A 19,296-nucleotide genomic window follows, 5' to 3' on the forward strand; every position below is an offset into this window, starting at 1 on the left:
TACCCTGGCATGTGTAAAACACATGATAAGTAACTTAAATATTTAAATGAGGATTATTGCCTGTGATTCTAGCTATTGCGAAAGTACTCAAATTTTGGTCATTTTGGTGGAACTATCTTGAATTTATGTATTTTCACTAGAGCCATGGAATTGTTTTGCAGTGTGATATCCATGACTTGCCTTCTTTTCATTGAAAAATGAACTAGAATCTGTATTAACATTGACTAAGTGAATTGTTCCAGCTTCCTTTCCCGGTCAAAGGACTGGTATCGCTGAAATGGTTTTTCACACAACCAATAGAAAGTCCAGCACTTTGAAGTCTGCAGTAGCAAACAGCTGAGCTTGCATCATTGCAGAAGGTGTAATCGAGAGGATTTGTCCTGCAAGCCAAAAGAAATTGAAGCCAACTTACCACTTTCTCACTTCTAAATAAATTCCAGTGTATATTGCTCAGATTGCAGATTTGAGTGGTGATGATCGAAGCTGAAGTTGCTGACATTTTGAAACATTGTCTTTAGAACTTGTTCATCTTAACATCAATTGATTTCCCATTATGGAAATTCAAGCAAAACCAAATATTTATTGCTCAGGAATGAACAGTTAGTCCAGCAGAAGCCTGTGGTCAAAGCAAAGTTGATTATATTAAGAATATCATTGATCTTTGTCAATGTCAGAAGCCTGATCTGTAGTATAGATTTGCTACCATTAGCAAAGTCCACTCAATCAGGTAAATTAGAAGCTGATTAAATAATGAAATGGACACCCTAAAACTGACAATGAAATTTTATGGATGATTTTATAATCTATCTTTATTGCATAGGTATTTGATTAAGATTCAGGTCATTTATTCGAGCTCTTTCAGGAAAATTTGAAATATTTACCTCTTTGCAGTTTTTAAAAGTGAAATAACCAACAACCTAAAAATCAACTTGCAATGTGTTGAAAAGATTGGTAGGGACATGTTAAATTGACAATTTTTTCCATATAATTGTGCAAGAGGTTAGATTTTAGTGGTCATTATTTTACACATAACTTTTATTAAGTATTAAATATCAAGGGGAAGTATGTACTTGGACACTTTCCATTTTAGGAAAATGGGTAACCTTTATATTAATTGTGAAGAGAAGGAATTTAGAAAACAAATTAATTTAAGTATGAAAAACAATATAGAATCCTGTGGAATATTTGGAACAAGTCAAATAAATATATTGATAAATGCTCATAATTTCAGAGCTTACAGGAAACTCCAGAGATATCTTGCAAATATGATTGTAATGGATCTTACCTAGTACCTGTCATCTTCAAATGTCAAAGATTAAGTCAGTGGTATTTTTTCGCTACCACAATCCAATCATGCTCACTGGACTGTGCAAATGCTGTTGGGTTCACACCCACGATTTAAAATGACCATGAGATAACTACAGGTAGTGTAGGAGAATAACTGCAGATGCTGGTACAAATCGAATGTATTTATTCACAAAATGCTGGAGTAACTCAGCAGGTCAGGCAGCATCCCAGGAGAGAAGGAATGGGTGACGTTTCAGGTCTGAAGAAAGGTCTCGACCCGAAACATCACCCATTCCTTCTCTCCTGAGATGCTGCCTGACCTGCTGAGTTACTCCAGTAATTTGTGAATAAATCAGATAACTACAAATGATCTTAGCACATCATTTGTGGAAGATCCCTTGCTCCCTTTGCACAGCATTATTCATCAAATGATTTCAATGTTTCTGCTTTTACTGAAACTTAATAGCGTTGAAATTTCCAGACTTATGTCTTCCTTTTGCTATTTACTACTTTGAATCTAAATCTGCTTATCTTGATAAGTTTAAAGATTTTGTTTTGAATAATTTGATTTTTCATTAATGCTAAATAATTAATGATTACTCTTCCAAGTTGTAAAAAAGCTCATTTCTAAAGTCAGTTCATAACTCAAATGTTTTGAATCACTACATGGTTTATCCAGATTCCGCATCTTTCCAAAACGTAAACCAACCTCCCCTCCCCTCCCCCAAATCCTCCACCCCCTACTCAATGCCATTTATAGTTTATACTGCCTTAGGAAAGCAGCCATCAAAATGAAGGACCACTCACACCCCGTCATTCTTCTCTTTCTCATTGAGCAGAACATACAAAAGCTTGAAAACATCTACAAGATTCAAGAGCATTTCCAAGACCATGCAAGAAGCGCCAGGTATTGGCGCCATTTTACAAAGTCCAGTCCGTGCTCTGGGTCATGAGCATTGTCCAATCTAGGTGAACTCCAGGCTGCTACAGAGCCTCCAGCCATCACCTTCCTTGGACATTTGAATGATATTTGCATTAGATATTCTCTGCTGCATGGTGCTGTGTGCATGGTGCTCCAGTGTGGTGTGTTTGGTTTTTGCTTGTTCGCCCTCTGGCCACATGGGTTTGCTCCGACTGCTCTAGTTTTGTCAATTATGCCAACGATGTGTGGATTAGTACATTATTCACCTACTGTAAATTCAGAGTCATACAGCACAGAAACAGACTCTTTGTCCATCTTAATCCCATTTACCACTATGGAGAGAATAAAATGGCATTAATGTAAATGGTTGCACAATGGTTGTCATGGAATTGGTGTATACTGTCCATGCTGCACGACTCCGACTAACTATTCATGCAGCTTTTCAGTTTCACAAAAAAACTGATTATTACATTAAATGAACATGATAGGTTCCCTAAATTTGACTTTTTTCTATCACTGTGCATTCTCATCCAAGATACAGTCAACTCTTGTTATAACAGACCATGGTGAGGGGGTGATGTTTTGGGTCGCCACCCTTCTTCAGACTCTCGGTACGGAACTAGGCTTGGAATCCAAGTGAGATGATGGCCCCGGCCTGCTGGCGGCCAGGGGAGAAGCGAGGTTTGGCGGAGTGCAGGTAAGGGTCGGCACTAGTAGTGGTGGCGTGGGAGCAGGGGGATGCAAGTGGCTGAGGCGATAGTGCAAGCTGGGGGCGGCATACGGGCAGTTGGCGACCAAGGAGGCAGTGCAAGCAGGGGAGGCCCTGCAAGCGGCCGGGAGGCAGTTGGCGGCCGGGGAAGCATTGCGAGACAACGGCAGCATGTGGACAGCCAGTGCTGCAAGCGGCTGGTAGGTCAGTCTGTTATAATCAAAATCCATTATGAAGAGGTCTGTTAGAACGAGGGTTTACTCCACTGGGCTTGAAGTATTGAGCAATTTCTTTATCTTTTTCTTGAGCAAAATGGTTGAACTTTATCAAAATGTGACAGCTGTGTGGAGGAATGTTGGATGTATGGTACAAAACTCTGTCCAAGAATAGCTGATTATATTTTTTAATTATGTGGCCATCTGTTGGAGGATTAAAAGTACAATATATCTAATAATAATTTAAAATCTTGTTTAACTGTAGAACCTGGCAGACACTGTGGTAATATTTGCAAGTTTTACTTATGAATTCTATGGAGCACTTATCTAACTCTTAAGCCTAATTCTGGTGACCTAATGTCGCAATTTCACTTGGCCAGTTTCAGTTGTAATTTCAAGTTGTGCCAGGGAAATTGTAGCTCGTTTTATTGTAAATATTTAAGATAGACTAATAAAATTGTTCATTTTGGTTATTCCAATGCAAACATCGGCAGCAACGGTAGTATAAAAATGGAACAGTGTATACTAAATTCAGTATTACAATAGCAAGTATTGAATACAGGATTGCTATTTGATAAATAATTTTAAATTAGCAAAGTGTGAGATAGAATAAAGGTGAGAGTAGAGGAAAACTTAAATATCCATCAGAATCCAGTACCGATATGTTGATAGTTTAAATTATAAATTATGGGGGATGTGCAGTATGCTTAGATTTTCAGATGAGATAAAGGTGGTGGATTTCAAAGCTGAAAAGGATAAGCAGAGAAGGATTGGAAAGGACTTGGGAATTGGACAGGCAGGTGCCAGATGAAAAATAATCACGGCCTTTTCTGGTTGATGGCTGGTGACTAGTGATGTACCACAGGGATTGGTGTTGGATCCACTACATTTCACGTTGTATGTTAATGGTCTGGATGATGGAATTAATGGCTTTGTGGCCAAGTTTGTAGGTGACGTGAAGATTGGTGAAGGTGCAGGTAGTATTGAGGAAGCAGGGAGTCTACAAAAGGACTTGGACAGGTTGGGAGAGTGGGCAAAGAGGTGGAATACAGTGTGGCAAAGTGTATGGTTGTGCACTTTGGTGGAAGGAATAAAGTCATAGACTATTTTCTAAATGGGGAGAGGATCAGAAATTGGAGGTGCAATGGGACTTGCGAATGCTGGTGCAGGATTCCCAAAAGGTTGATTTGCAGGTGGAATCGGTAGTAGGGAAGGCAAATGCAATGTGAGCATTCATTTCGAGAGGATTAATATATTAAAGCAAGGATGTAATACTACGGCTTTAAAAGGCACCGGCCAGATCACATTTGGAGTATTATAAGCAGTTTGGGGCTCCATGTATGAGGAAGGATGTGCTGGCATTGGAGAAAGTTAATCAGAGGAGGTTTACAGGAATGATCCCGGGGATGATTTGGCTAATGTAAGAGGAGTGTTTGATGGCTCTGGGCTTGTATTCGCTGGAGTTTAGGATGAGAGGGATCTCATTGAAATCTACTGAATAATGAAAAGCTCAGATAGAGTGGATGTGGAACGGATGTTTCCAGTAGTAGGAGAGTCTTGAACTGGAGTGTATAGCCTCAGAATAAAAGGACATACCTTTAGAATGGAGATGAAGAGGGATTTATTTAGCCAGAGAGTGGCGAATCTGTGGAATTCATTGCCACTGACGGCGGCGGAGGCCAAGTCTTTGAGTGTTTTAAAGCAGAGATTGATAATTTCTTGATTAGTAAGGGTGTCAGAGGTTATGGGGAGAAGGCAAGAGAATGAAAAGTAAAAATAGATCAGTCATGATCGAAAGTCCGAGCAGACTCTGGGCCGAATGGCCTAAATCTGCTTCTTGACTTCTGAACATGAAATTCAGTGCAGAGTACTTAAAATAATTGGTTCATTTGGCTCCTTTAATTAAATAAGAATATCCAAAGTTTTATCATGGGACTGTAAAGAAATAAAAATTTAGACTCAGCCAGATGAGCAGATATTTCAGCCAATGACCCAAAGATTGGAGAGGGAAGTAATTTTAATAAACATCTTAAATGAAAAAAAGAAAGTTAATGAGATGGAAGATTTGGGGGAAGAAAAGTGCAGATCATGAGACCTAGACAGCTGAAGGCATAACAAAACAAATTGAAGCAATTAAATTTAGAGATGAGGAACAAAGATCAGGGAGAGTTACAATGACTAGGGGCAATTACAAAGATAGGGAAGAAAAGAAAAATGGAAGGATTTGAAAATATTTAAGTTATTTCTAAGTTATTTCTTAAACAGCTTGCCACCAGACACAGAAATCAACAGGATGCAAACGCCAACGTTTTCAATGACCTGACCTTTACCGAGGGTAGAAAGAGGGAGACTGGCCTTTGTGCTTTGGAATAATGAAGTCTTGACATATTCATGGGTGGACTTGGGAAATGTTACAAAGTTGCACATAGGCCATCGTCATGATGTTATGGATTTGTGGTACGAAAATTAACTTGGAGTCACATGTGGCATTAAACGTGGTTGGTCCGGTTTCATGCTGCATGGGTGGCTGACTCAGGAACAGAGTTTGCAACAATATCCAAAATAGCAAGGATCCAAAATAGCAAGGTCACAATTTTGTTTTGATGATGTCCAACTTGATGATTGTTGTGGATATTAAACAGATGGAGAATTGAGAGACGTAGGTGGGTTGGACAATGTTGGAGAAAAAACTGAATGTTGTCAGTGAACATGTGGAAATTCAAATTTTCTGTTGATGTGACTGAGAGGCAATATGTAGATGGGAAATAAACTGTGTAGGAAAGAAATGCAGATGCTGGTTTAAATCGAAGGTAGACACAAAATGCTGGAGTAACTCAGTGGGGCAGGCATCATCTCTGGAGAGAAGGAATAGGTGATGTTTTGGGTCGAGACCCTTCTTCAGACTAATAAACTAATAAACTAATCTAGTCTAAGATCTTTGAGAAATATCAACGATGATAATGTGGACTCAGGAAGAAAAGCTATTCCTGAAGATTTTCTGGTTGTATTGGATAGAAAAGACAGGGCAAGATCTTAGATCTTAGAGCACTCAATAGGAAATTGGGATAGGGTGAAGAAGAAAAGCAGTCACTGTGATTAGATAAAAGTGGAACCAGACGAATGAGATGCCACCAAATAATGATGGTGGAGATTGTACAAAAATGATATATGGATAGTGAAAGGATACAAACAGCCTAAAAAGAATGATTGAGTGAAGACATTATTAGGCATTAGAATAATTGGATGGGTTCTTGTTAAGGAAAAGAGAGTTGAAAAGGAGATATGATTGCTATTAGGATTTCAAAGGCATGAGCTAAAAAGACCCGTAACTGCTGTATTACCTTAAAGAGGTTCAAATTAAAACGAAATTGTGGAGTCGTTGTCTCTATGAGCATGTGATGAATCTGCAGAACAGGCTCCCAAAGGGGAAGGTGGAAGCAAGTTATGGATTTATTTCAGAAAATGTTTTGAAAAGTAATGCATGGGTAATTTGACATACTATGTTTAATGCTTAAAGGATTAGGAAACTTGAGTTATGGTTCTTTGAACTTTCCATACTAAGAGTTTCCTCATCTCATGTTAGAATGTGTGTACATTTTTAATTGAAAGAGGTTCCATTAGTAATCACTTCATTATTACTGTGTCACAATGGTAGGATAAAGTCTTGTTGAACCCTCTGAATACTGTTTTGAACATCGGGAAGTTATTTGAAAATCTTAGTTTGGGCAGGAACTGCTGTATTTACCATTTTATGCACTTCAGATGTGCTGAACATAGTAAAAAAATATATTGAGCTCTTTGACTTCCCTTAGGCTTCCATTTCATCTGAAATGATTTGAAATGAATTCATACATAAGCATGTTGCGATGTTTTAATAATGTGACAAGTTACTATATAACTGCAGGGACTCTCTTAATTCTTTACACGAGTCTAAATATAAATCAAATTTAAATTTTATTCATTTGTAATTTCTCTTTGATGAAAATGGGTGTTTCATAAGGAATGTTCCATCTGTATTCCAAAGAGGCAATTCCGAATTCCCACTTTTGCATTGACTGTTGCCTTTATCTGGTTTCCAGAATGCTGAAGTCATGGATGGCAGCAGAGGCAGGGTGGTTCCTGGCAATTGATTCCCACAAGTTTCTGCTGTTAATGTAATTTCCATGTTAGCCTGAGGATGGCCTTCAGAGCTTTCTCTGATTTTTGGAATGTGTGCCATGACTCAGGACAGAAAATAAGGTTTCTTCAAGGGGCCTGGAGTTGGTATTGTTTGATGAGATTGGCCCGATGAATTTGAAGTCAGATGATCATTGTTGTTTTCCCAGCCAAGGAGATGTGTGTTGTTTTGTCCCGTCTCTAATAAGAAAAGTGAGTTTTCCAGACAATTGCAGAGGCCTGTCCTTTGGGCTATTTAAATGCAGGGATGTTGAAACACCACCAGTAGAAACCTCAGTCCTGCATTCCCTTAAAAGTTGACTTTCTTGAAATCCAGGATTAAGATCTGACATTAAGAAATATTAGAATTTAATTACTGTAAATCCTAAATAAATGCTTCAGATGAATGATTCTTCAAAGCAAAATGATCTTGAAAAGAAAGGCAAATTACCTTTCCCAAAAATTGCTTTCTGTAAAATTGTTTGGGACTCTAATTACTAATCTAGGAGGAAAGTACATATACTATAAAACCAACTTGAATGTGAAAAATTAACTTAAATTGTATTGATTTAGTCAAATGCGTTATGCTGAACTGACCTCCACGCATTGCAGGGTGAATGACTTATTCGGTGAGATTTTCAATATTGATCACCACAAAGAGGCATAAGAGAGCCTAGTTACTGTCCTTTAATATATTTATTGTGTTGCCAAGTTTGAAATGCACTGTGACACCTTTCACAAATTGTCATTGTAATTAATTTTAATCTGTTATGTGCTCAACTGTGAGTGGCACCAGCTGGGTTAATGACAAAGCAATTGGATTATTTTGGTTCATTGGAATTTTTAATTGAATTCATCAGTTAACAGGAGCAATGACCTACCTGCAACAACTCCAAGCTTAAGTGAAGTGTGTACTTTCCATTCTATATTGGAGGAGCTTTTCTTTTAAATAAAAGTATGACTTGGGCAAATTCATATTTTGCAATTTCTGGATAGATGTAGAAAGTACACATAATGTGTAATTGAAGAAAGAACTTGTGTCTAACCCAGGTGGAAGCAGCATGATGCCTGCACCTTCCTCTTCATATGAAACATGTCGTATTGACTTTCCGATTCCTATTCATTTTTATCCACATACTCACTTTTTTCTGCATCTTCCAGATTATCCAATTAATACTTAAAATTACAAGGTGTAGTTGTGAAAGAAGCAAAAATCAAAAACAAAAGATTTGTGCCTGTGCAGATCGTTTAAAGAGGTAATGAAGTGGAAGGATAAGCAGACCAAAGACAATGTTGTATCTCAGGCCAATATCCCTAGCTTTGGGTCCCAGGTACACACAGTTGGCTCTGTTGGGCCAGATATGTCATTCACATGTCTAACGCTAGGCTCCCGAAAGAGACTTTATTCTGAATAATGGAAAAAGAAAAAAACTACTGGAAATTTGAAATAAACAGCACTGCTGAAAATCTACATCAGATCAGGCAATAATTGCAAAAGAATAGTAAGCTTTCAGGTCATCAGATGATGGGTCTTTGTTTTGATAAAATTTGTCTTATTGTTTCTCTTGCCAGAAATGCTTCCTAACTTACTAAGTCGCTTCAGCATTTTCAGTTTTTATTTCTAACTCAATGTTAAGATCATACACAGGAAGAGATTACGAGACAGTCGGATTAAAGGATTGGCTCAAAGTCTCCTTGTGAAATGAAATATCCCCCTGACTCTTGGGAATCCCAGGCCCATAGCTGCTTGAAGTCAAGAAGGATCACTCAGGATGGCTTTGAACAATTAGCACTTCCAACTTTCATGGATTATCAATGAGTAAAACCAACACGACTGAACTGTTTTACAGGGTCAGGAAAATTGACTGCCTGAGTCCATCATGTTTTGATCCCATTGAATGTTTAGTGGTTGAATATTTTTATTATTTGTTCATGGAATGTAGGCAAGGTCAGAAAGTTGCCCATGCCTATTTATCTTTGTGAGGGTAGTGATGATTTGCCTTCTTGAACCACGGCTGCCTATGGTGAAGGAAATCCGAGTGTGCTGTTGAAGACAAAGTTTCAGGATTTTGACTCGCCAATTATGAGAATTTGGGATAGTTTTTCATGGGGATAACAAGCGACTTTGAAAGAAATCTGTATGTGTTATGGTTCCAAAGTGCCTTCTGCTCTGGTCACCTGGTAGTGGTCACGTTTTTAAGGGATACGTTTGAAGAGTTGGAGAATTGCTACATTAGAGATTTTGGATGATGCACACAGCATCTACAGCATTCTGACAGTGCATTGAGGGAATGTTTAGGACAGTAAATAAGGTATGATTTATTCCTGCCCTTTTTCCAGCTTTCGCTCCTCTACTATAATCGATCTTAAGAAGGATCCTGACCCAAAATGTCACGTGTCCATTCCATCTGCCCAAGTTCCTCCAGCACTTTGTGTTTTGGTCACGATTCCAGTATCTACAGCTCTTGTTCTCTGTCATCATTTACGCATGCTGCTTTGTTCTAGCTGGTATTGAGTGTTGTTGGAGTTGTACTCGGATAAGTGAGGAATGTTCCATCACACTTCTAGTGTATATTGTGAATGGTGAATAAACTAGAGGATTCAGGAGGTGGATTGCCTGCTGTGGAATGCCCTGTCTGTGACCTTTTGTGCGCTATATTTTGGTTTGCCAAAATGCAAGATAACCAACCAAATCCTAAGGGTAATTTTTTTTGGATAAATACATCTCTTGATGCTCCTGAACACATCATCAGTGATGTAACCTGGGGTCATTGGGTGTTTCAGGTCTTTCAACATCAGACCAGCCCAGGCGATCCAGCCATGGTTGATCAGACCACGACTTGTGTTCAGGTGGCATCGCTCCTGCCCCAGGACCTCCTCTCCTGATCCAGAGCCATCTCGAGGCTTTCTCCACTGCCTCTGTGGTGTTCTTGATGGCTCTTATCCTCTCCATTCCGGTGATGCCCAGTGCACTCAAGGCCTTGTAGAGTGATTGTCCTGCAAAACCTCTACAGCCAACCTTAATGGGCATGTGTCTTGCCTTCCAGCCCTGCTTACAGCAGTCTATGACCTGCTCTTCGTATTTGGTCTTCTTTCTCTTGTGGGCCTCCTCCAGACGGTCCTCCCATGGCACTGTCAGTTCCAACAAGACGATGTTTTTGGTCGCCTCTGACACCAGGAGGATGTCCGGCCTCAGGGTGGTCTTGGCGATGTGCCGTGGGAACTTCAGTTGTTTCACCAGGTCTACAGAAAGCTGCTTGTCCTGCGCAGTCGCCATGATTCCTGACGGATTCTTGGCTGCTGTGGTTCTTGGCAGCTGCACTCCAGCCTTCACAAAGGTGATCATCTAGGTGATGGGGCGTGCTCGTCTGCAGCTGCTGATTCCCATGCTGATGGCTTTTGCAATGGGTTTCAGAACCTAGTCGTGACGCCAGATGTACCGGCCCTGGCCAAGAGCCGTAATACAAGAAATGACAGTAAGGAAAATCAGAATTTAGATTTACAAGGTCCTTGTACAAAATTAACATAAACAAATGAAAAGCATTAGAAAAAGATAATTGTGCCTTTTACCACATTTTTACTTCAAGGTCACATTTTCCTGGTCCTGGTGAGACCGTGCCTGGAGTATTGTGTGCAATTTGGTCTCCTAATTTGAGGAAGGACATTATTGTTATTGAGGGAGTGCAGCGAAAATTCACCCAATTCCCGGGATGGCGGGACTGACATATGATGAAAGAATGGGTCGACTGGGCTTGTATTCACTGGAATTTCAAAGGATGAGAGGGGTTCTTATAGAAACATATAACATTTTTAAAGGATTGGACAGGCTAGATGCAGGAAAAATCTTCCCAATGTTAGGGGAGCAGAACCAGTGGTCACAGTTTAAGAATAAGGGGTAGGCCATTTAGGGCTGAGATGAGGAAAAACTTCTTCACACAGAGAGTTGTGAATCTGTAGAATTCTCTGCCACAGATGGTAGTGGAGGCCAATTCACTGGATGTTTTCAAGAGAGAGTTAGATTTAGCTCTTGGGACTAAAGGAATCAAGAGATATGGGGAAAAGAAGGAATGGGGTACTGATTTTTGATGATCAGCCATGATCATATTGAATGATGGTGCTGGCTCAAAGGACCGAATGGCCTACACCTATTTTTCTATGTTTCTGTGTTCTAAGTTTTTCCCAATTATTATTAGGCATGTTTTAATCTAGGGGGTTGGCATTAGAAAATGGGAACATCTTTCTTCAGTTTGATTGAGCATTAGTGAGACCATTTAAGTATTGAGAATTTCTGGTCTCCATATTTACCTTAAGATAGGCACAGAGACGATTTGAATTTTTGGGTCTGTCTTTTGGGGAGATTGAATAGAATGGACATTTGTTTTTTTTTGGAGTTTAGGAAATTGAGAACTGATCTCACACAAACAAAATTGACTTCGAAAGAAATTTGCTTACTGGAAGTATGCAGATCTGGTAACATTCTTAACCCCAGAGCAATATGAATGCTCAGTTGCTGATAGATTCTTGGACCATAAGGGAATTGCCAGATATGAATAAAAGTAGAGGTGGTGTAGGAGTTCAGCCATAACCTCATTCAATCAGAGCATGCTTGAAAAATCATTTTTTACACTCTTTTTGAAGTTGTTCTTTTATTTGATCATCCCCCCGATGGGTAATATCTTTCTAATCTATTGAATTTTGTTATTGATCCATGATTGATAAATTGTGTTTCTTCCACCACTTCTTGTTGCTGTCTTTCTTTGCTCTGTTACAATTTTCACCCCTGCATCATAGTACTGCAAATGTTGTCATCTGGGAATTATAGAATAGTTGGAATACAGCAGGTCATTTGGTTCGTTATGTCCACACTGGCTCTCTACCACAGAAATTCATTGGTTCCATCCTCAAATGCCTACTCCATAACCATGCAAACTTTTCCTCGTCATATATTTATTTCCTTTTAAAGGCCACAATAGAACCTGCCTCTGTCACATCAGTGGGCAAAATTCCAGACTACAAACACGCATTACAGTTTACCGCATTAAATGCCAGCTGTGTTGTGCTTGCAAATCACTTCAGCCCTGAAGCTTCTCTGTATCCTCCTCTCATCCACATTGCCATATGCCTTTTTATTGTCAGAGAAGAGGGATATAATATACTCAAACTCCTCATCCAAACCATTAATACAGACAGTGGACAACACGGGCATTAGCACCCTCTTTGTCAGTTTCCTAACCTAACAAATTTCTACTTAGTTTTCTGTCCACAATACAATCTTCACACCACATCAATATATTACTTCCAAGGTCATGCATCCTAACTTTGTTTAATATTTCTTGTATGGCTCATGCCCACTGGTTTCCCTTTGTTTTACTAGTTACAATCTCAAAATTGTAACAGATTTATCAGATGTGATCCCCCTTTCATCAATCTATGTTAAATGCCTGATCCTATTATTTTTTTCTAAAGTAGCACTTCCATAATAATAGATTCCAGTATTTTCCCTACTTCTGATGTCACGCTAAGTGGTGGGTAGTTCCCTGTTTTCTCTCATCCTCCTTTCTTAAATAGTGGGAATTACACTTGCTACCTTTTATTTGTGTGTACCTTCTATTTGTGTGTACCTTCTATCCGTGTGAACCTTTCTAGAATCTAGAGAATTTAGAGGGCTATCACTTCATGCACCTTCTCCACCTTCAAGATGCCTTTCAACGTGTCCTGCAGATTTATCACCTTTCAGAACCATTCATTTCTCCAATACTTAATTTTCACTAATGCTAATTTCTTTGAGTTTGTCATTCACTAGACCTCTCATTCACTATTTCTGAGAGCTTGAGTTCTTGCTGGTGGCTGAGCATTTACCTGCTTCAAAATAAGATATAAATATTTTTTTGAGGAAATGAAAATGCATCGTATTAGTTTGTTATTTATAAGCTACTTGCCAATGCTTCATGTGCAAGTTTTCTAATATTCTATTGTAAGAAATGCCACGGCATTAGCTTGAGTTAGAATTTGAAGGACAGTTCCATGTCAGTTACTGGCTATGATCATGTGTTTCCAATTTCAGCTCTGTTGCTGTTGGGAAATATTCACCAAGGTATTCACCATTTCATGCTGTTCATGGAAATTGTTGGGAAAATGATTCTATGACTCATTTCTTATATTTACTAAAGGCATTGTCAGAGTCTGTGAACATAACAATGACAGATACTGTTTGACAATGAGGCATTGTGAGAAGAACACATTGGATTCCTTTGTGCGTTTATTCATTTTCAAAGGATAGCTGATGCTCTACAGATTATTCAGAATGAACAATTTTCATGATACAATTATTGAATATTAGAAATGTGTTAAGAAGATTCAACAGAATGGTCTAAATTTAATTATGTCTTCTGCACTAACATTTTTTTTTTTTCTCTCTTATTTTCTCAGCTCCAATATCATGCAGGTCTAGCTTCCAGTCTGTTAAACCAACAGTCCCTGAAGCGATCAGCTATGCAGATGGGTGTATCTGCAAAACGTAGGCCAAAAGTTCAACCTACCACACTTGCTCTACCACCTCAGTAAGTACCTGTGTTGAAACTATTTGCTGCAAGATACTTTTATGACTTCATGTTATGTGTAGAATTATTAAGTAAAAAAATTATAAACTCACCATTTAATTATCTAGCCATATCATTTCCATTGGCATTAATTTTGCTGTGGAGGATGGTGTTATCTTGCATATCACATACTATCACTATCGTGTTGTTTGGTTTTCTACAAAATGATTAATTCCTGAAAAGCTAATTTTAGATCAGAAAACTTTGTGGATGCCGGTGACTTATATGGTAGATTTCCAGGACTTTTCCATTTTTAATTTCTTACTAGAAACTCCTTAGACTCTCCTTAGGATAGGAAGAGAAATATTGCACATATACTTAATGCGTTAGGGTTAGGGTCATGCGAGCAAGTTATGAAGCAGGCTTTCAAAAATGTAATTTATTGTAAATTGTGGAGTCATAATCTAGGTAGTTTCTTGAAAGAAAGGAGATAATTCTGGGTAAACACAAAATGCTGGACTCAGCGGGACAGGCAGCATCTCTGGAGAGAAGAAATGGGTGATGTTTTGGGTCGAGACACTTCTTACGACTCTGGTCTGAAGATGGGTCTCAATCTGAAACGTCACCCATTCCTTCTCTCCAGAGCAACTGCGTGTCCTGCTGAGTTACTCCAGCATTTTGTGTCTATCTCCGGTTTAAATCAGCACCTGCAGTTCCTTCCTACATAATTCTGGGTAATATTGCTGTAAAACATATTTTAAAATTATTTGGTACAGGAGGTGGGAAATTAAAGGAATGCTGGGTTGCCTTGGTTCAGTATTAAAGCATTCCCTTTTGGCAAGACATCACTCATTTCAGTACTGGTGGGGTTTCCTTTTAATCTCAGAAGCTTAAATCATTTTGTAGTACTTCTAACTAATGCATAATCTAAACAGGCAAAGACAGTATTAATTTTTTTCTGTGAGGTATTCTGAAGCCTCAATTAGATGTTTTTCTAAGGGAAATCTCAAAGGTAAGTGCAATTCGTAGCTTTTGGAACCTTTTTTCCCCCAATCATTCTTAAGGTTTTGCAAGACCTCTTGGACTAAAAGGTAAGTATAATTTGTAGTTCTTGGAATATTTTTCTGCTCAGATCAAAACCTCCTTGTGCATGGACGATGTGTTTTGCTCGGATCCACGGTTGGTTTGCAGACTGATCAGCATTTGCAACCACTTTTAGTTGGCATTGGGAGCAAGAGTCAATTGCAGGAAGATCGAGGCCATTGTCTTTGGCAACTGTCCCAACTGTCCGTCTCCTTCACCATGTGCTGTGGCTCCATGCACAGTCTGATGCAGCCACACACGAAGGGGGGCACATGAATGGCAAGGCTCTTTTATTTAAAGATAGGTGCAAACACTACTTACTACTTAGGGTGGTTGGGGGGGGGGGGACGGTGGAGTTTGTCCCAAGTAGTTGTATAGGATTCTACTTCATGGGCTGTTGCTACTGACACATACTGAGGCAAACATCATCTGCTGATGGAAGATCGTCAACTTGTCGAAGGATGCACTTTGGTTGCTTCAAATTTGTTATTCTTCCAATTCAAGGAGATGCCCTCAACCAAATGTGTCAGACTGGCATGTTCCTAGGGATTGGGCTGCAAGCTGAGCGATGCACTGAATCATGGTGAGGCCACTTCACACTCTGGGAATGTGAATGTGGAGGATTCGCCTGTCACTAGACACAAAGGGCAATGCCTTGTGCATGGTCCTCTCAAACAATTCACTGATGGAATGTTTGGAAATGAGCAATTGTTGATATTTTGTGAATATTGTAAGTGAATGTAAGCATTTGCACACCATCGTGAATTAAGGCACTGCCAGCCATGTCACGATTGGTAAACTATACATTTAAAAATTCTCCAAAATCACTTTGTGATCTCTTCAGTTTCTTAAGTTTCTCATGGTCAACATTGCCAATATCGTAGTAAATCTTGCAACATTCACTAATTTTATTCTAGAGTTTACCAACAGGACTACTGAAAGACACAACTAACTTCAAGCTAGCAACAAACTTTTGATGGATCACAGGCATATGTCAAATTAATCTATATCTGTCCCGTTTCCCATTCCATTAGTGTGCATGCTCTGGAGTTCAAAGAGAGATTTCAGGAGCAGGAAATGATATATTTCAATTCACTGAATTAGACTGACTGTAAATGAGCAAAATGTTCTTGAAGCCATTGAACTTCAAAACATTTATTGATTTGGCCAATTCATGTAATGAATTCCTGAGGTCCCACATGCCAGCACCAATCAGATTACTGTACAAAAGCATCTTGATTTTAAAAGCAATGCGAATGCTCCAAATTGTCATTGTCATTTATATCTAAAGTACTAGTTTTGTCCATCCAGTGGGAATTAAATCAGCGCTTTCATTGAAGTTGAACTACAATTGTTAGATTACACCATCATTAAGCCGCACAGAATGTTGAACAGGCTCTTGGAATTTGTGGAGATAGTAATCTGATTATGTCTTTTAATAAAATTTCAATTCCTCTCACCAATCAAATTATCATTTTTTCAAGTGTTGGACTAAAGTGCCATTTTTGCATTCATCTAAAAGTTGCATTCTTAAAATGGACATGGAATTTGTATTCATGGTATCAAAGACTCAAAGGGGCAGTGAATTGCTTAACATTTCCACTTGACGAGTTAAATTACATGACACCTTACATACTCAAATTGATTAATATCCACACATGAGAAACATAATCTGAATGTAACACTTAAGAAATTGACTAACTTGCGAAATCTAAAGATTTTGGTTAAATTTTTGATGATTTATGATTAAATTAACTCTAGCAATTATATAAATGTTTTATTAATGTATACGTTGTTCCATCCAAACACAAAATCGCATCATTTTTCCCATTGCAAGAATAACTCTACATTTCATCTTATCAGATGAAGCGATGAGATAAATCCATCATGATTATTTAATCAAGATATTGATTTTCTAGCAGTCAGATGAAAAGCTCAGCTGCTGACATTTGTTTTGGAGCTTGCAGATTAACCCTGTAAATAGGATCATTTGGAATTTAATGTGCTTTAACCATGTAGCCGGAGCTTTAATGGGGCTAACCTAACTACTGTTTAGTTTGGTTCCTGGACAAATTGCTGCCTTATTAAATGTGGCTGGCCAGTAAAGAAACATGTTTCTTGTCACTTGTTTGGCACAGCAGTGAGAATGCCGAAACCTTGTTTTGGGCTACAGAATAAGAACTATAAATGGGTGGATACAGTCCATAGGACAGTAGGTTCATGGGGCTTCTTAGATAACCCTCTGGGACTACAGATTACTTCTACAGCAGTTCTGTAGCCTTATACTGGATCTTCGCACATGGAGCACAATAGTGCGTGATACATTGTAAATGTATATGCTGTATGTTCGTTTCTTAGTACCTGAACTGATGTACAGCACTTTGGTCAACGTGGGTTGTTTTTAAATGTGCTATACAAATAAAATTGACTTGACTTGACTTGACTATGACTCTAAATGAGAAGATGTGGCCTGTGTCTGCTGAAGTCAAATTGTGGCCTATTAATCTCTTACAGTAGTTAATGATGAAAATAAATGAATAAATGAGGGGTTTTGTAAACACCAAAGGAAATATATCAAATATACCAGCTATGGGCACTCACATGGGCCCTAGCTATGCCTGCCTCTTTGTAGGGTACGTCGAACAATCCCTGTTCCAGGCTTACACTGGCAAACTCTACCTCCGCTACATTGACGACTGCAATGGTGCTACCTCCTGTACCCATGCAGAACTCACTGACTTCATCAATTTCACCACTAATTTCCATCATGCTCTTAAATTTACTTGGACTATCTCTGACATCTCCCTACCGTTTCTGGATCTCACCATCTCCATCACAGGAGACAGACTTGTGACCGATATCTACTACAAACCTACTGACCCCCATAGCTATCTTGACTACCTTCCCACCCTGTTTCCTGTAAAAACTCTATCCCCCTACTCCCAATTCCTCCGTCTACGCCGCATCTGCGCCCAGGATGAGGTGTTCCACACAGGGCATCGGAGATGTCCTCATTCTTTAGGAAACAGGGGTTCCCCTTTCTGTCCTGGACCGCCTCCATTGCCAGAGTGAGGCCCAGCGCAAATTGGAGGAACAGCACCTCATATTTCGCTTGGGTAGTTTACACACCAGCGGTAAGAACATTGACTTCTCTAACTTCACATAGTCCCTACTTTCCCTCTCTATCCCCTCCCCTTCCCAATTCTCCCACCAGTCTTCCTGACTCCGACTACATCCTATCTTTGTCCCGTCCCCTCCCCTGACATCGGTCTGAAGAAGGGTCTCGACCCAAAACGTCACCCATTCCTTCTCTCCAGAGATGCTACCTATCCCGCCGAGATACTCGAGCATTTTGTGTCTACCTTCGATTTAAACCAGCATCTGCAGTTTTCTTTCCTATTTGGCCTTTTAGGCGTGTGAAGGTATAAAGTACTCTAACGATTGATGAAGTTACTTAAATTTATTGTATTGCTACACAGCACCTGATCAATCATAATTAAAATACTAACCTTAGTTTTAACTGATCCTATAAATGTTCATTATAATGTAAGGTGCCAAAAAATATACATCTCCTCTGGCTAAACATAAAAGTGCTGGAGCATCTCAGCTGGTCAGGCACTATCTGTGGAGGGAATGCATGTGTGATGTTTCGAGTTGGGGCCCTTCTTCAGACTGATTGCATTAGGGAAGAAGGCTGGAAATGGGTACAGGGCAAAGCCTTTGTGCGAAAATATAAGTAACAACCGATAAAGTTGGTCGCCACCTAGATGGGTAGCTTGACTTGTAATATGCTAACCTCAAATATTCTCCGCTGTTGCATCTGATGTTTGAAATCTAGTTGGAAATTGTTGATGAAACATCCAATGACTGTTTATGCAAAGGACTCCTTGATGCTGTCAATCTGTGGTGCATTTATATCTCACGCAGTTTCATTTCCCCTTCAGGGTAGTCAATTAACATTGCAGCTGGTTTAACTTTATTTGAACAAACTAGTTGAATTCAATAGAAATGTCAGCATTTATCGTAAAGGGATTCCAAGCCAAATGTGTCACGTGGAAGTTTCCCAAAGATTTCAAATTGGATAAAAGCAATTGCACAAATTGGTGTGAGGAAACAGTAATGCTTTGTGTTACCAAAGTTTAATTTCACCCACAATCTTTCCCTCCCTTTAGTCCTTCTGTCATTACTTTCTATACCTCAGCGATTGATGTGTGATGTGTCTAAAGCGATAGATTCAATTGTTCACATAGTCACTTCCTTTCAGTATCACTTCCTTTCAGTATCACATTGCCTTATAAGATATAACATATAAGATTATTAAGGGATTGGATGCGCTAGAGGCAGGAAACATGTTCCCGATGTTGGGGGAGTCCAGAACCAGGGCCA

At 39.2% G+C, this 19,296-nt stretch overlaps 1 protein-coding gene across 1 annotated transcript in view; it reads left to right on the top strand.

The window, feature by feature from the left end:
* The window catches only part of med27 (mediator complex subunit 27), a 244,181-nt gene that overhangs the window by 90,218 nt on the left and 134,667 nt on the right, over positions 1-19,296 (top strand). Inside the window, exon 3 of the mRNA XM_078425940.1 lies at positions 13,718-13,848. Within this exon, the coding sequence (XP_078282066.1) occupies positions 13,718-13,848 (131 nt within the window). The remainder of the gene's footprint in view (positions 1-13,717; positions 13,849-19,296) is intronic.

Source organism: Rhinoraja longicauda, chromosome 31 (genome assembly GCF_053455715.1).
Source record: "Rhinoraja longicauda isolate Sanriku21f chromosome 31, sRhiLon1.1, whole genome shotgun sequence".
In the NCBI taxonomy this organism is placed as follows: Eukaryota; Metazoa; Chordata; class Chondrichthyes; order Rajiformes; family Arhynchobatidae; genus Rhinoraja; species Rhinoraja longicauda.